The following is an 18,957-nucleotide window of genomic DNA, read 5'->3' as shown; positions in this document are numbered from 1 at the left end:
TGGAATGGGGGGGTGTAACTCCATATTAATGGCTATGATTTTGGAATGGGAGGCAACTCCAAATTATTGGCCATGGTTTCGGCATAGAGGGGCGAGTAACTCCATATTTTTTGAATAGGGGGGAACACAATATTATTGGCCATGGTTTTGGAATGGGAGGCAACTTCATATTACTGGCCATGCTTTTGGAATGGGAGGCAACTTCATAATACTGGCAATGGTTTTGGAATGTGAGGCAACTTCATATTTTTGGCCACGGTTTTGGAATGGGGGGGAGGCAACTTCATGTTACTGGCAATGGTTTTGGAATGGAAGGCAACTTCATATTTTTGGCCACGGTTTTGGAATGGGCGGGGAGGCAACTTCATGTTACTGGCCATGGTTTTGGAATTGGGGGCAACTTCATATTTTTGGCCATGGTTTTGGAATGGGCGGGGAAGCAACTTCATATTACTGGCCATGATTTTGGAATTGGAGGCAACTTCATATTACTGGCCATGGTTTTGGAATTGGAGGCAACTTCATGTTACTGGCCATGGTTTTGGAATGGGAGGCAACTTCATGTTACTGGCCATGGTTTTGGAATGGGAGGCAACTTCATGTTACTGGCCATGGTTTTGGAATTGGAGGCAACTTCATATTACTGGCTATGGTTTTGGAATGGGAGGCAACTTCATATTACTGGCTATGTTTTTGGAATGGGAGACAACTTCATATTACTGGCCATGGTTTTGGAATGGGAGGCAACTTCATATTACTGGCCATGGTCTTGGGATGGGAGGCAACTTCATATTATTGGCCATGGATTCAGAATGGAGGGGCGAGCAACTCCATATTAATGGCCATGGTTTGGGTATGGGGGCAACTCCATACAGTATTTATGTCTTTGGCTTTGGAATGAGGGGCAAACTCCACATTAATGGCCATGGTCATGAAGACCCTTTTCTGCTCCACCATGACTGTGCCCCTGTGTACAAAACCAGCTCCATAAAGACATGGTTTGACCAGTTTGGTGTGGAGGACCTCAAGTGCCCTGCTCGGAGCCTACTGAACACCTTTGGGATAAATTGAAAAAGGCAATTGTGAGCCAGATCTTCTCAGCCAATGTCAGTACCTGACCTCAAAAATGGGCACAAATTCCTTCAGATACATGACAAAATCTTGCGAAAAAGCTTTTCTAGAAGAATTATAGGCAAAAGGAAGGCCAACTGTATATGAATGGCCATTCTTTTCAATTTGAGGTGTCCAACAAGCTCATATACAGTAGGTCTAACAGTCAGGTGTCCACAAACTTTTAGACGTATAGTAAACATCAAGGCCAGAACATCACCAAAGTCAAAGTGGTACAAAAATTTTACAGGACTTCAGGGCAACCACTCATGAAATCAAAACTGACCAAGTATTGTGGATCAGACTTTTGGCTCAGACAATTCCCTCCATACTGAGGGTTTCCAAGTCAAAAGATCACACAGTGCTGAGCCGGACACACACGTTTCTTACAATGAGACATGGTCTATACAGTGCTGTCCGCAGGGACAGAGGACAATTGTCGTACAGTTATAAATGCTGACTGCTGAATAGATAAAATAGAGAACTTTATTTTCTACATATAGACATCGGTCTACACATAGATCTCATACAATTAAATATAGAAGAACACTCAGCAGAATCGCTGCCGTATTGTGCAAATAATAAAATCGGTCCCTCTAGCACCAATCAGTGTCGACTGCCAAAACAGTGAGGGACCATGTGGGACCATGTGCTTGCCTGGCAATGGTCATGTGACACAAATGGGCAGTCCAATCACTGTTTCCCAAGCAGGCTCCTTCGCCCACACAGATCATAAAGATCACATATTCTTCTGGATGCTCCACCTGTTTTCTTTTGGACCAGCTCTCCACATCAACAATTAAGTACTCAGAACGTCTGGTACAAATTGGCCAATAGGGTATCTTGCTGGAGGAAGATGCCAGCCTAGAATCATTATTACTGGTGATTCCACTAATGAAAGTGCAATGAATGGTCTTCAGCCATCCAATGCGCCTTCATCAAGGGGAATTTCAAGGGGGCATGAAGACATATTAATCACAAACACATGTGCACCATCATCTCAGAAGAGCAAACTTTCACCTGTTTTTTGTTTGTTTTGGCACCTCAATGGAGGTCAGAGGAGGACTGGGAGGAGAACAGGGAGGTATCTCAAGACAATACTAATGAGATAGACTGGGTTGGTGGCCCTGAGTGGAGATACTTCACCATTTAGGCATTGATCAGAGTGGAACCTGAAGTCAATGACACATGCTGGGTGTTATAGAGCTACCTGTTCCTCATTTAGATCTGCAGTCCACGCATCTGGCAGAGGGGACTTTCCAGCACCAATAATCTGTCCGGCTCTGAGATATCATTTGACTTAATGCCAAGAGCCAGGAAGGAATCCGATGTTGGAAGATAGCCAGTGGTAGTCACATTCAACTGGACTTGTTCTGCAACGTTGAATGTTGTGTTTGGGTGTTGAGTCTTCGGGGAATTACCAGTTATCCAGGCTTCCTGACACCAACAGTGATATTATGTAACTAAATTCCACAAATTTCGCACCTTCCATCTTGTTCTTCGCTAATTAACATCTACAAGTTCCATGGTGATTGGACGAAGGTGTGTTAAAGTATATATATATAAATGCTCATTGACATTTATTGATACTAAGTAAGTGGCTTGAGGAAGCTATGAAACACCTTCATCATCACAGAACAAGTCCGGCTGAAAGAACTGCTACTAGCCATGACCTGGATAATTGAGAACCTTCACAAACATAGATGCTGGAAGATCTGAAGATTTGTCACAATAAACCTTGTCATTTATGAATGCCCACATGTCAATATGGCACTGTGACACACTTTCCATTTTTATTCCCGACCATAAAATGGCTAGTTGTTTGTGTTTGCCCGGCAGCCCAAAGGTTCCCAGTCCTTCCCTGGTGGAAGGTTCCCAGTCATCCTCTGGTGGAAGGTTCCCAGTCATTCCCTGGTGGAAGGTTCCCAGTCATCCCCTGGTGGAAGGTTCCCAGTTATCCCCTGGTGGAAGGTTCCCAGTTATCCCCTGGTGGAAGGTCCCCCAGTCCTCCCCTGGTGGAAGGTTCCCAGTCATCCCCTGGTGGAAGGTTCCCAGTACTCCCCTGGTGGAAGGTTCCCAGTCATCCCCTGGTGGAAGGTTCCCAGTCATGCCCTGGTGGAAGGTTCCCAGTCATGCCCTGGTGGAAGGTTCCCAGTCATCCCCTGGTGGAAGGTCCCCCAGTCCTCCCCTGGTGGAAGGTTCCCAGTCATCCCCTGGTGGAAAGTTCCCAGTCATCCCCTGGTGGAAGGTTCCCAGTCATCCCCTGGTGGAAGGTTCCTAGTCATCCCCTGGTGGAAGGTTCCCAGTACTCCCCTGGTGGAAACTTCCCAGAACTCCCCTGGAGGAAAATTCCCAGACCTCCCCTGGTTGAAAGTTCCCAGAACTCCCCTGGTGGAAAATTCCCAGACTTCCCCTGGTGGAATGTTCCCAGACTTCCCCTGGTGGAAAGTTCCCAGACTTCCCCTGGTGGAAAGTTCCCAGACTTCCCCTGGTGGAAAGTTCCCAGACTTCCCCTGGTGGAAAGTTCCCAGAACTCCCCTGGTGGAAAATTCCCAGACCTCCCCTGGTGGAGAGTTTCCAGAGATCCCATGGTTGAAAGTTCCCAGCACTCCCCTGGTGGAAGGCCCCTAGTGGAAGGTCCCCCAGTCCTCCCCTGGTGGAAGGCTCCTAGTCCTCCCCTGGTGGAAGGCTCCTAGTCCTCCCCTGGTGGAAGGTTCCTAGTCCTCCCCCGGTGGAAGGTTCCTAGTCCTCCCCCGGAGGAAGGTTCCCAGTCCTCTCCTGGTGGAAAGTTCCCAGACCTCCCCTGGTGGAAAGTTCACAGACCTCCCCTGGTGGAAAGTTTCCAATGCTCCCATGGTGGAAAGTTCCCAGAAATCCCCTGGTGGAAGGCCCCTGGTGGAAGGTTACCAGTCCTCCCCTGGTAGAAGGTCCCCCAGTCCTCCTCTGCTGGAAGGCTCCTAGTCCTCCCCTGCTGGAAGGCTCCTAGTCCTCCCATGCTGGAAGGTTCCCAGTCTTCCCCTGGTGGAAGGTTCCCAGTCTTCCCCTGGTGGAAGGTTCCCAGTCTTCCCCTGGTGGAAGGTTCCCAGTCCTCTCCTGGTGGAAAGTTGCCAGACCTCCCCCTGTGGAAGGTTCCCAGTCCTCCTCTGCTGGAAGGCTCCTAGTCCTCCCCTGCTGGAAGGCTCCAAGTCCTCCCCTGCTGGAAGGCTCCTAGTCCTCCCATGCTGGAAGGTTCCCAGTCTTCCCCTGGTGGAAGGTTCCCAGTCCTCTCCTGGTGGAAAGTTGCCAGACCTCCCCCTGTGGAAGGTTCCCAGTCCTCCCCTGGTGGAAGGTTCCCAGTCCTCCCCTGGTGGAAGCCATCATACTATCATACAAAGCCTGGTGCCAAAACCCCAAAAAAAGGTTTGCCAAACACTTCACCAAACAAAGTGACATCAGATGGCTTTAGCGCTTGGCAGCATGTTTGTAAACAACACAAAAATGGACACAATGGGGGTTATACTAGTCACACTGTAAGTATTAGCCGTAGAGAGAGTCTGAGAGGTGGGTGGTGGTAAGTGAACATATTACACTCAGTCCTACAGAAACGATGCATTAGGACTGCACAGATCCCAGAGCTAGGCCGCCAATATGCTATCAAAAATATATACGGGTGCTGGTGCCTGCTTTCCGGGAATCTCTTTCGGTGAAGTCAATGAATGAAGATCTTCCTTGGCATCCTGAAGGTTCCAGCAGGCCGCTGTGTGACTCCTGATTTGTACATCCAACTTGCCTGTTCCTGCATGATGGGGAAGACAGCAAGACGCAGGAGACTGTTTGTTGGATCTTCCACATGTCCCTCATCGAATGAAGACGTCATGAAGAACTAAGTCTACCTTGTTGTGAGGATGACCATGCACGACCCACCGCTGTCCCCTGAAGGGACACATCTGAACACTGCTGGGGCGGTGAAGGGGTTCATTTCTGCCAAACTTTAATGTCTTCTAGAGCTCAGTGACTTTACAAAGTCTCAGGTTTCTAAAGAGGACCTGTCGTATTATTGCCTTGTATGTGATGGTCCTACAGACCTCCACCACGGGCCTTCCCTGTTCACCATATCTGCCACCTGGGGGCTCTCTCTCAATTCATCTGGGGTGGGTGGGGGGTTCTGGGTAACAAAAGCAAAGTCTTCATAATACAAAATGGAAGAAGAGTAAGGTGTCACTGACTGTACGGACTCTTACGCTTGGCACATTTCATTCCTTTTAATCGTCTCCATTTACTCATTGTATTGGTAGATTGCACTTTTGTTTTTCTCTGATGAATAAATGACGATATATAGCAGTGGTCTCCAAACTGCAGCCTGGGGGGCCAAATGCGGCCCTTTGCTGCCCTTGGGGGGTTTTTTTTGCTCCCGCTGATACAAGGCACTATTCTTTCCACTGACACCAAAAATGGGGCAATGATTCGTGCACTGACGCCAATGATGGGGCACTAATTCTCCCACTGACACCAATGATTGGTCACTATTCCTTCCAATGACACCAATGATGGGGCACTATTTATCCCACTGACACCAATGATGGGGCACTATTCCTCCCACTGACACCAATGATGGGGCACTATTCCTCCCACTGACACCAATGATGGGGCACTATTCCTCCCACTGACACCAATGATGGGGCACTATTCCTCCCACTGACACCAATGATGGGGCACTATTCCTTCCACTGACACCAATGATGGGGCACTATTCCTCCCACTGACAACAATGATGGGGCACTATTCCTCCCACTGACACCAATGATGGGGCACTATTCCCCTCACTGACACCAATGATGGGGCACTATTCCTCCCACTGACACCAATGATGGGGCACTATTCCTTCCACTGACACAAATGATGGGGCATCATTCATCCCGCTGACACCAATGATGGGGCACTATTCCTCCCGCTGACACAAATGATGGGGCACTATTCCTCCCGCTGACACCAATGATGGGGCACTATTCCTCCCGCTGACACCAATGATGGGGCACTATTCCTCCCACTGACACCAATGATGGGGCACTATTCCTCCCACTGATACCAATGATGGGGCACTATTCCTCCCACTGACACCAATGATGGGGCACTATTCCTCCCACTGACACCAATGATGGGGCACTATTCCTCCCACTGACACCAACGATGGGGCACTAACAATTCCCCTAATACCAAAGATGGGACATTGTTTGCACCCACTGATGCCAGGACATTTCCTACAACCCACTGGGCATGGTTCCCACCCCCCAAGAAAGTCTGAAGGACAGTAAACTGGCCCTTTGTTCAGAAAGTTTGGAGATCCCTGATACGTAGCATCAACAAGGCCAATCAGGAGAATTATTTGATACATTTGTATCTGCAGACATTTTATCAGCGATGCTCTAACCTTCATTGGACCACACCAATAGGAAACATTCTGTTCCACCAAAGACGTGGTGGGCAATCCAGGTCTACACTGGAGTCATCAACCCATCTTAAAGGCCACATATAGTGCTGTTCCTAAACTACTTCAGGATCAAGGGAATAGGGAAGAGACCTTCTTAGAAGTGCCCTGGGTCTGCCATACTGTAGGGTGGGAGTGGACTTTCACTATCATGGGACACCTGGGAACCACTAGGCTGACCCAGCTGTGCCAACCAAGTGACCATAGGACCTTCTTAGAAGTGCACTGGGTCTGCCAAACTGTAGGGTGGGAGTGGCCTTTCACTATCATGGGACACCTGGGAACCACTAGGCTGACCCAGCTGTGCCAACAGTGCACTGGGTCTGCCATATTGTAGGGTGGGAGTGGTCTTTCACTATCATGGGACACCTGGGAACCATTAGGCTGACCCAGCTGTGCCAACCAGCAGTGACTATAGGACCTTCTTAGAAGTGCAGTTGGTCTGCCATACTGTAGGGTGGGAGTGGACTTTCACTATCATGGGACACCTGGGAACCACTAGGCTGACCCAGCTGTGCCAACCAAGTGACCATAGGACCTTCTTAGAAGTGCACTGGGTCTGCCATACTGTAGGGTGGGAGTGGACTTTCACTATCATGGGACACCTGGGAACCACTAGGCTGACCCAGCTGTGCCAACAGTGCACTGGGTCTGCCATATTGTAGGGTGGGAGTGGTCTTTCACTATCATGGGACACCTGGGAACCACTAGGCTGACCCAGCTGTGCCAACCAACAGTGACCATAGGACCTTCTTAGAAGTGCACTGGGTCTGCCATACTGTAGGGTGGGAGTGGACTTTCACTATCATGGGACACCTGGGAACCACTAGGCTGACCCAGCTGTGCCAACCAAGTGACCATAGGACCTTCTTAGAAGTGCACTGGGTCTGCCATATTGTAGGGTGGGAGTGGTCTTTCACTATCACGGGACACCTGGGAACCACTAGGCTGACCCAGCTGTGCCAACCAGCAGTGACCATAGGACCTTCTTAGAAGTGCACTGGGTCTGCCATACTGTAGGGTGGGAGTGGACTTTCACCATCATGGGACACCTGGGAACCACTAGGCTGACCCAGCTGTGCCAACAGTGCACTGGGTCTGCCATATTGTAGGGTGGGAGTGGTCTTTCACTATCATGGGACAACTGGGAACCACTAGGCTGACCCAGCTGTGCCAACCAGCAGTGACTATAGGACCTTCTTAGAAGTGCAGTTGGTCTGCCATACTGTAGGGTGGGAGTGGACTTTCACGATCATGGGACACCTGGGAACCACTAGGCTGACCCAGCTGTGCCAACCAACAGTGACCATAGGACCTTCTTAGAAGTGCACTGGGTCTGCCATACTGCAGGGTGGGAGTAGACTTTCACGATCATGGGACACCTGGGAACCACTAGGCTTACCTAGCTGTGCCAACCAAGTGACCATAGGACCTTCTTAGAAGTGCACTGGGTCTGCCATACTGCAGGGTGGGAGTAGACTTTCACGATCATGGGACACCTGGGAACCACTAGGCTGACCCAGCTGTGCCAACCAGCAGTGACTATAGGACCTTCTTAGAAGTGCAGTTGGTCTGCCATACTGTAGGGTGGGAGTGGACTTTCACGATCATGGGACACCTGGGAACCACTAGGCTGACCCAGCTGTGCCAACCAACAGTGACCATAGGACCTTCTTAGAAGTGCACTGGGTCTGCCATACTGCAGGGTGGGAGTAGACTTTCACGATCATGGGACACCTGGGAACCACTAGGCTTACCTAGCTGTGCCAACCAAGTGACCATAGGACCTTCTTAGAAGTGCACTGGGTCTGCCATACTGTAGGGTGGGAGTGGACTTTCACGATCATGGGACACCTGGGAACCACAAGGCTTACCCAGCTGTGCCAAATTTGCAGTAATCCCAAGCAGTTTGTACAATGCAGACATGTTCCTGGTCCCAGGTCCACACCACACACATCTCCTGGGCCACCACCTGAGCACCACTGCTCTACAGGGTTGCATCCTATAGCAACTGGTCTCCAACTCCACGCCGGCCACAGAAGTAATAAAAGAGCAACACTAAAACTTTTTATAAAAAGCCATTCATTTTGACCTTACAAGCCAATGCCATGGATCTTTTGGTGCGTGGTCAGATTCTGCTTGTGCCGAAAAGTTTTGCCGCAGTCATTGCATTGGTAAGGTCTCTCCCCGGTATGGGTACGGAGATGTGCAATGAGGTGGTGTTTCTGGATGAAGCTTTTGCCACACTCGGAGCAGGTAAAAGGCCGTTCCCCGGTGTGGGTCTGCTGGTGGCACTTGAGGTACTCCCGCTTACGGAAGCTTTGCCCGCAGTCGTTGCACTTGTACGGTTTTTCCCCCGTGTGGGTGCGGCCGTGTATCTTGAGATGTTCGCAGGTGCTGAACGTTTTCCCGCATTCGCTGCAGATGTAGGGTCGTTCCCCGGTGTGAGTTCTCTGGTGTCTCACCAGGTGCTGCTTCTGAATGAAGCCTTTGCCGCAGTCGGCGCAGGTGAACGGTCGCTCCCCTGTGTGGATCTGTTGGTGCCTCTTCAGGCAGTCCCGTTTGCGAAATGTTTTCTGGCAAGACTCGCACTTGAAGGGCCTCTCCCCGGTGTGGGTGTGAAGGTGGAACTTCAAGTGCTTGAGGAAGCGGAACATTTTGCCGCATTCGCCGCACTCAAATGGCTTCTCTCCAGGTGCTGGCCGCTGGCTCTCGCTGTTCTCGCTGTCTTCATCCCGGCACTGCCCCGTCTCCTCATCCTGGGCCTTTTTGTGGGCTTTCAAAAGCTTCTGAGACTTAAAGGTCCTGCCGCAGTCTTCGCACTTGTTGGGCCGCTGACCAGTGTGGAGACGGTTGTGTCTCTTCAGGTGCTCGTACGTGGTAAAGCTTTTTCCGCACTCGCTGCAGATGTGTGGGCTGCCTCGGCAGTTGCCATTGGATGAGTTGGCGTACGGTAACTCTTCTACAATGACCACAGTGAATGGTCGTTCACCAGAATGGGTCCTCTGGTGGCGAATAAGGTGATGCTTCTGGATGAAGCCCTTGCCACATTCCTCACAGGAGAAAGGACGTTCGCCCGTGTGGATCTGCTGATGACGTCTCAAGTGTTCCCGTTTTCGAAACCCCTTGCCGCAGTCCTCGCACTCATGCGGCTTTTCTCCGCGGTGCAGCTTCTGGTGGAACTTCAGGTGCTTGAAGGTTCGGAAACTCTCGTCGCACTCATTACAGCTGTAACTGGTCTCCCCAGAATGGCTTCTCTGGTGAGCCATGAGCGTCTGCTTGTGCCGAAAGCGTTTGCCGCACTCCTCGCACTTGTGGATGCGTTCGCCGGTGTGGGTCTGCTGGTGAACCTTCAGCACTCTGTGGGCTCGGAAGCTCTTGCCGCAGTCCTCGCACTTGTAGGGGCGTTCACCGGTGTGGATCCTCTGGTGGATCTTCAGCCGTTCGTTGGTGCTCAGGCTCTTCCCACACTCCTCGCACTTGTAAGGCCGTTCCCCCGTGTGGGTCCTGAGGTGGGTGACCAAGTGCTGCTTCTGGATGAAGCTCTTCCCGCACTCTATGCAGTTATAGGGGCGCTCTCCCGTGTGAGTCTGCTGATGGCGCTTTAGGCTGTCTCGCTTTCTGAAGTTCTTCCCGCACTCTGTGCACTGGTAGGCTTTCTCCCCCTCGTCCCTGGTGGGGTCGGCCATGCCGGGGCTGAAGCTGTCCAGGTAGGAGGAGGCGTGTTCGGAATGGACCTCTTCCTTGTTCCCCTGGAGCTGACCACCGGCAGACTGACTGCTACTGTTACCCACGATGCCAGAACATGCCGAAGACGGATCCAACACGGGCAGCGCCGATGGGACAACATTGTCCAGCTTCTCGCTGTACTTGGAGATAATCTTCTCCTTGTCATTCACTGGTCCATCCTCTACGACAGAGAGAGAGAGAGAGAGAAAGTGAATAACCGCACCAAGGGCCGCTACGTGGTGAACGCTCAACGCAAAGAAAATGTGACCACAAGAGTAACGTGAAGCTTCTGGGACCCCATGATGGTTGATCTGTGATCCCCCCCACCCCACCACAAGTACAACGTGAAGTTTGTGGGACCCCATGAAGGTTGATTTGGGATCCCCCCACCCCACCACAAGCACAACGTGAAGTTTGTGGGACCCCATGAAGGTTGATCTGGGATCACCCCACCACAAGCGTAACGTGAAGCTTCTGGGACCCCATGAAGGTTGATCTAGGATCCCCCCCACTCCACCACAAGAGTAACGTGAAGCTTGTGGGACCCCATGAAGGTTGAACTGGGATCCCCCCACCCCAGCACAACGTGAAGCTTCTGGGACCCCATGACGGTTGAACTAGGATCCCCCCCACCCCACCACAAGCGTAACGTGAAGTTTGTGGGACCCCATGAAGGTTGATCTGGGATCCCCCCACCCCAACACAAGCGTAACGTGAAGTTTGTGGGACCCCATGAAGGTTGACCTGGGATCCCCCCACTCCAACACAAGCGTAACGTGAAGCTTCTGGGACCCCATGAAGGTTGAACTGGGATCCCCCCACCCCACCACAAGCGTAACGTGAAGTTTGTGGGACCCCATGAAGGTTGACCTGGGATCCCCCCACCCCAACAGAAGCGTAACGTGAAGTTTCTGGGATCCCATAAAGGTTGAGCTGGGATCACCCCACCACAAGCGTAACGTGAAGTTTGTGGAACCCCATGAAGGTTGATCTTGGATCCCCCCACCCCACCACAAGCGTAACATGAAGCTTCTGGGACCCCATGAAGGTTGATCTGGGATCCCCCCCACCACATGGTACTCCCACCTTGTGCCAAGATACTCCAAGTGGCTGAAGAGTTATTTTAGATCTTTCTTTACACATTGAGAGGGAAATTCAAAAGATTTTGGAGAAACGATCGACACCTTGACATCCCTCTCCAATTCTTTGGAATATCCCAGAGCCTTTGAGAGGTGGAAATTCACCCGAATAACACGAAAGAGCTCAAACATCGCTGAGGTAAGTAATTAACTAGCAAGGTGAGTCAGTCATAGAGCAGTGGACGGTGTCAGTCATAGGGCAGTGGACGGTGTCAGTCATAGGGCAGTGGACGGTGTCAGTCATAGGGCAGTGGACGGTGTCAGTCATAGGGCAGTGGACGGTGTCAGTCATAGGGCAGTGGACGGTGTCAGTCATAGGGCAGAGGACGGTGTCAGTAGGGCAGAGGACGGTGTCAGTCATAGAGCAGTGGACGGTGTCAGTCATAGAGCAGTGGACGGTGTCAGTCATAGAGCAGTGGACGGTGTCAGTCATAGAGCAGTGGACGGTGTCAGTCATAGAGCAGTGGACGGTGTCAGTCATAGGGCATTGGACGGTGTCAGTCATAGGGAGGTGGATGGTGTCAGTAGGGCAGTGGATGGTGTCAGTAGGGCAGTGGACGGTGTCAGTAGGGCAGTGGACGGTGTCAGTAGGGCAGTGGACGGTGTCAGTAGGGCAGAGGACGGTGTCAGTAGGGCAGAGGACGGTGTCAGTAGGGCAGAGGACGGTGTCAGTAGGGCAGAGGACGGTGTCAGTAGGGCAGTGGACGGTGTCAGTCATAGAGCAGTGGACGGTGTCAGTCATAGAGCAGTGGACGGTGTCAGTCATAGAGCAGTGGACGGTGTCAGTCATAGAGCAGTGGACGGTGTCAGTCATAGGGCATTGGACGGTGTCAGTAGGGCATTGGACGGTGTCAGTCATAGGGAGGTGGATGGTGTCAGTAGGGCAGTGGATGGTGTCAGTAGGGCAGTGGACGGTGTCAGTAGGGCAGTGGACGGTGTCAGTAGGGCAGTGGACGGTGTCAGTAGGGCAGTGGACGGTGTCAGTAGGGCAGTGGACGGTGTCAGTAGGGCAGTGGACGGTGTCAGTAGGGCAGAGGACGGTGTCAGTAGGGCAGAGGACGGTGTCAATAGGGCACTGGATGGTGTCAGTAGGGCAGAGGATGGTCAGTAGGGCAGAGGATGGTCAGTAGGGCAGAGGATGGTCAGTAGGGCAGAGGACGGTGTCAGTAGGGCAGTAGACGGTGTCAGTAGGGCAGTGGACGGTGTCAGTAGGGCAGAGGACGGTGTCAGTAGGGCAGAGGACGGTGTCAGTAGGGCAGAGGACGGTGTCAGTAGGGCAGAGGACGGTGTCAGTAGGGCAGAGGACGGTGTCAGTAGGGCAGAGGACGGTGTCAGTAGGGCAGTGGACGGTGTCAGTAGGGCAGTGGACGGTGTCAGTAGGGCAGAGGACGGTGTCAGTAGGGCAGAGGACGGTGTCAGTAGGGCAGAGGACGGTGTCAGTAGGGCAGTGGACGGTGTCAGTAGGGCAGTGGACGGTGTCAGTAGGGCAGTGGACGGTGTCAGTAGGGCAGTGGACGGTGTCAGTAGGGCAGTGGATGGTGTCAGTAGGGCAGTGGACGGTTTCAGTAGGGCAGTGGACGGTGTCAGTAGGGAAGTGGACGGTGTCAGTAGGGAAGTGGATGGTGTCCTCTGCTCTACTGACACCGTCCACTGCCCTACTGACACCGTCCACTGCCCTACTGACACCGTCCACTGCCCTACTGACACCGTCCACTGCCCTACTGACACCGTCCACTGCCCTACTGACACCGTCCACTGCCCTACTGACCATCCTCTGCCCTACTGACCATCCTCTGCCCTACTGACCATCCTCTGCCCTACTGACCATCCTCTGCCCTACTGACACCATCCACTGCTCTACTGACACCGTCCACTACCCTATGACTGACACCGTCCACTGCCCTACTGACCCTGTCTACTGTCCTCTCCCTCCATTCATGGACGGGAAGAGCTCTGTGCAGAGGCCTCCCCCTCCATTCACAACCTGAAGCCTCATAAACAGCTTACTATGCTTCAGTAATGAATGAACATAGGAGTGATGGGCGCTGATCACTGATTGGTCCATTCAGGAAGGGGCGGGGTCATACCCAGAGATATCAGCGCCTCATAGTTCTCCTTCATCATGTCTTTGTAGAGTTCCTTCTGACATTCCTCCAGGTCCTTCCACTCGTCCTCCGAGAAGTACGCCGCCACATCATCGAAGGTCACGGGAACCTGGAACAACACGGGATGGGGGTCACACAGTGCCAGAAACATACATGTCAGGTCATCTCCCGGACTGCACCCGCATCGGCAAGTGATCCAGGAGAGACCCTCCTACATGGTATGGAGGTCATACATGTAGGTATGTAGTAGGTGATCACGTATGGAGGTTATACATGTAGGTATGTAGTAGGTGATCACGTATGGAGGTTATACATGTAGGTATGTAGTAGGTGATCACGTATGGAGGTTATACATGTAGGTATGTAGTAGATGATCATGTATGGAGGTTATATATGTAGGTATGTAGTAGGTGATCATGTAGGGAGGTTATACATGTAGGTATGTAGTAGGTGATCATGTATGGAGAATACACATGTAGGTATGTAGTAGGTGATCATGTATGGAGGTTATACATGTAGGTATGTAGTAGGTGATCATGTATGGAGAATACACATGTAGGTATGTAGTAGATGATCATGTACGGAGGATACACATGTAGGTATGTAGTAGGTGATCACGTATGGAGGATACACATGTAGGTATGTAGTAGGTGATCACGTATGGAGCACACTCATGTAGGTATGTAGTAGGTGATCACGTATGGAGGATACACATGTAGGTATGTAGTAGGTGATCACGTATAGAGGACACACATGTAGGTATGTAGTAGGTGATCACGTATGGAGGTTATAGATGTAGGTATGTAGTAGGTGATCACGTATGGAGGACACACATGTAGGTATGTAGTAGGTGATCACGTATGGAGGACACACATGTAGGTATGTAGTAGGTGATCACGTATGGAGGACACACATGTAGGTATGTAGTAGGTGATCACGTATGGAGGACACACATGTAGGTATGTAGTAGGTGATCACGTATGGAGGACACACATGTAGGTATGTAGTAGGTGATCACGTATGGAGGACACACATGTAGGTATGTAGTAGGTGATCACGTATGGTGGATACACATGTAGGTATGTAGTAGGTGATCACGTATGGAGGACACACATGTAGGTATGTAGTAGGTGATCACGTATGGAGGACACACATGTAGGTATGTAGTAGGTGATCACGTATGGAGGACACACATGTAGGCATGTAGTAGGTGATCACGTATGGAGGACACACATGTAGGTATGTAGTAGGTGATCACGTATGGTGGATACACATGTAGGTATGTAGTAGGTGATCACGTATGGAGGACACACATGTAGGTATGTAGTAGATGATCACGTATGGAGGACACACACGCCCCGTCTCATATCATACATGTATAGGTCTCTCCTACCTGTGCCGTGTCCCCCTCCGGCAGGGGTTTCTCCAGCTCCCTCCGGTTGGAGGAGAGGCTCAGTCTGTCTCCAGCCGTCACGGAGCAGATCATCTGGGAGCCGTCCAGGGGCCCTCCGCCGGCCAATCACAGCCTGACCAGAGCCATGGGGATCTCCCAGAACCCCCAGCACAGACCTGCAGAGCCCCGGGCCCCCGAGATCAGCCCTGTGCTGGAGAGGAAGCAGGAAGTACCTCCCCCCTCCGTCACATCCAGAGCTACAACCCCCCCCCCCCTCCAGCACTGCTCCCTCCCCCGACACCACACGTCACTGACACACACTGAGGAGCCAACGTGCCCAGCCAGACACTGACAATCCCCACTATGGGGGGGGGTAATAATACGGCACAAAACGCATACAGAATACTGAGAGCAGGAAAGGGGGGGGGTTGGGGCTGCCTTTTCCTGCGACTTCGAGGGCAACATTGAAAACAGACAATCCCTTTAAATAACGCGTTCGGGGGAAGTCTTAAAGCTGCGCGCGGCGCGGCAAAATGGAGCGACTTTCCTGGACGGCCTCAGATGTGGCAAAACGGAGCGACTTTCCTGGACGGCCTCAGACGCGGCGCGGCAAAACGGAGCGACTTTCCTGGACGGCCTCAGACGCGGCGCGGCAAAACGGAGCGACTTTCCTGGACAGCCTCAGACGCGGCGCAACAAAAAAGAACGACTTTCCTGGACGGCCTCAGACGCAGCGCGGCAAAACGGAGCGACTTTCCTGGACGGCCTCAGACGCGGCAAATCGGAGCGACTTTCCTGGACGGCCTCAGACGCGGCGCGGCAAAACGGAGCGACTTTCCTGGACGGCCTCAGACGCGGCGCAACAAAACGGAGCGACTTTCCTGGACGGCCTCAGACGCGGCGCGGCAAAACGGAGCGACTTTCCTGGACGGCCTCAGACGCGGCGCGGCAAAACGGAGCGACTTTCCTGGACGACCTCAGACGCGGCGCAACAAAACGGAGCGACTTTCCTGGACGGCCTCAGAAGCGGCGCGGCAAAACGGAGCGAATTTCTTGGACGGCCTCAGACGCAGCGCGGCAAAACGGAGCGACTTTCCTGGACGGCCTCAGACGCGGCGCGGCAAAACGGAGTGACTTTCCTGGACGGCCTCAGACGCGGCGCGGCAAAACGGAGCGACTTTCCTGGACGGCCTCAGACGTGGGGCGGCAAAACGGAGCGACTTTCCTGGACGGCCTCAGACGCGGCGCGGCAAAACGGAGCGACTTTCCTGGACGGCCTCAGACGCGGCGCGGCAAAACGGAGCGACTTTCCTGGACGGCCTCAGACGCGGCGGGCGCTGGCAGCGCATATTTGGCAATATAATTTGTATTTAAATGTTTATCCTGGCTGAATACGGACGCACATTGGGCGCATTCTTGGCGGGTTTTTTAGGTTTTTTTTTTCTCTTTAAGCAGCGACGCACATTTCTTCATTCCACGGCAATAGACGTGCTTCAAGGGCTCGTTCTCGGTGCTTTGCCCTCTGAAGAGCGATTTGCAGTCGGATCGCTTTTCAGAGAGGGTTTGGCAAGCAGCGAGGAGGCGTTGTATTGCCTTCACACCGCGCACTTTAACCCCACAATCAGGAGCATTGCTTGCAGAGGAGGCACCTCTACTTCCATGGGCTGTCCGCAGTCTCTGGTCATCTCCTGTACTGTGTCCGCAGTCTCTGGTCATCTCCTGTACTGTGTCCGCAGTCTCTGGTCATCCCTGTACTGTGTCCGCAGTCTCTGGTCATCTCCTGTACTGTGTCCGCAGTCTCTGGTCATCTCCTGTACTGTGTCTGCAGTCTCTGGTCATCTCCTGTACTATGTCCGCAGTCTCTGGTCATCTCCTGTACTGTGTCCGCAGTCTCTGGTCATCTCCTGTACTGTGTCCGCAGTCTCTGGTCATCTCCTGTACTATGTCCGCAGTCTCTGGTCATCTCCTGTACTGTGTCCGCAGTCTCTGGTCATCCCCTGTACTGTGTCCGCAGTCTCTGGTCATCTCCTGTACTGTGTCCGCAGTCTCTGGTCATCTCCTGTACTGTGTCCGCAGTCTCTGGTCATCTCCTGTACTATGTCCGCAGTCTCTGGTCATCTCCTGTACCGTGTCCGCAGTCTCCGGTCATCTCCTGTACTGTGTCTGCAGTCTTTGGTCGTCTCCTGTACTTTGTCCGCAGTCTCTGGTCATCTCCTGTACTGTGTCTGCAGTCTCTGGTCATCTCCTGTACTGTGTCTGCAGTCTCTGGTCATCTCCTGTACCGTGTCCGCAGTCTCTGGTCATCTCCTGTACTGTGTCCGCAGTCTCTGGTCATCTCCTGTACTGTGTCCGCAGTCTCTGACCCATAATATAAATATCTGAACCTCAGTTAGACCCCCTGTCAGGTTTTTATTACTGTCTGTGTCCCCAATAAGGAGATCCTTCCTCTCTGTCCATCCCTCAATCCTCATCTCTCCATCCTTCAATCCTCATCTCTCCATCATCATTACTCATCCCTGAATCTTTATCCTTCAAACGCCATCCCGTCCCTCAACTCTAAATCCTCATCACCATCCCTAAATCCTCATCTCTCCATCATCATTCCTCAATCCTCATCTCTCTATCATTCCTCAATCCTCATCTCTCCATCATCATTCCTCAATCCTCATCTCTCCATCATCATTCCTCATCCCTGAATCTTTATCCTTCAAACACCATCCCGTCCCTCAACTCTAATCCTCATCACCATCCCTCAGTCCTCAACTCTCCATCATCATTCCTTAATCCTCATCTCTCCATCATCATTCCTCAATTATCTTTTCTCAGTCCTCATCCTTCAATCTTCATGCCCCTGTCCCTCAATCCTCATCCTTCAAACGTCATCCCTTCATTCCTCATCTCTCTATCATCATTCCTAAATCCTCATCTCTCTGTCATCATTCCTCATCTCTCTATCATTCCTCAATCCTCATCTCTCCATCATCATTCCTCACCCCTGAATCTTTATCCTTCAAATGCCATTCCATCCCTCTACTCTAAATCCTCATCACCATCCTTCAATCCTCATCTATCATCATTCCTCAATCCTCATCTCTCCATCATCATTCATCATCCCTGAATCTTTATCCTTCAAACGTCATCCTTTGTCCCTCAATCCTCATCTCTCTATCATCATTCCTCAATTATCTTCTCTCAGTCCTCATCCTTCAATCTTCACGCCCGTCCAACAATCCTCATCCTTCAAACGCCATCCCTTGTCCCTCAATCCTCACCCCTCCATCTTCATTCCATAATTGTCATCTCTCAGTCCTCATCCCTCTATCATCTTTCCCCAGGTTTCATCACTGAATCATCACCCTCCAATCCGCATCCTTCAATATTCATCCCACAATCCTCATCCTTCAGGCTTCATCCCTCATTCCATAATCCTCATCCTTCATCTCAGTCTTCATTCCTCATCCTTCAGTCTTCATCCCCCAATCTTCGTTCTTCATCTCAGTTCTCATCCTTGTCCCACAACCCTCACCCCTCTATCATCATTCCGTAACAGTCATCTCTCAGTCCTCATCCTTCTATCATTTTCCCCCAAATTTCATCCCTGAATCATCACCCTCCAATCCTCATCCTTCAATCTTCATCCCCGTCCCACAATCCTCATCCTTCATCTCAGTCTTCATTCCACAATCCTCATCCTTCATCTCAGTCTTCATTCCCCATCCTTCAGTCTTCATCTCACAATCCTCATCCTTCAGCTCAGTCTTCATTCCTCATCCTTCAGTCTTCATCCCCAGTTTTCACAATCCTCTTCCTTCATCTCAATCTTCATTCCTCATCCTTCATCTGCCGTCCCACAGTCCTCATTCTTCATTTCTCATCTTTCAATCTTCATCCCCCGCCCCACAGTCCTCATCCTTCATCTGTCTTCAATCCTCATCTTTCAATCTTCATCCCCCGCCCCCACAGTCCTCATCCATCAACTCAGTCTTCATTCCTCATTCTCCAGTCTTCATCCCCCGC

General features: G+C 51.7%; 1 protein-coding gene across 1 annotated transcript; it reads right to left on the bottom strand.

The window, feature by feature from the left end:
* Window positions 1–1,578: 1,578 nt before the first annotated feature.
* LOC149428574 (uncharacterized) lies at window positions 1,579–15,172 on the bottom strand. Its single transcript, XM_089667241.1, has 3 exons — window positions 14,941–15,172; window positions 13,530–13,656; window positions 1,579–10,484 (listed from the first exon to the last, which is right to left on the bottom strand). The coding sequence occupies exons 1-3, from the start codon at window positions 15,031–15,033 to the stop codon at window positions 8,668–8,670; spliced, it is 2,037 nt and encodes a 678-aa protein (XP_089523367.1). The 5' UTR covers window positions 15,034–15,172; the 3' UTR covers window positions 1,579–8,667.
* Between the last annotated feature and the right edge of the window lie 3,785 nt (window positions 15,173–18,957).

This window comes from Staurois parvus, unplaced genomic scaffold (assembly GCF_062004578.1).
Source record: "Staurois parvus isolate SC_StPar_1 unplaced genomic scaffold, SC_StPar_1.0 ptg003124l, whole genome shotgun sequence".
Lineage (NCBI taxonomy): Eukaryota > Metazoa > Chordata > Amphibia > Anura > Ranidae > Staurois > Staurois parvus.
Note: the sequence above shows the minus strand (reverse complement) of the source record. Positions and strands in the feature narration are given on the sequence as shown.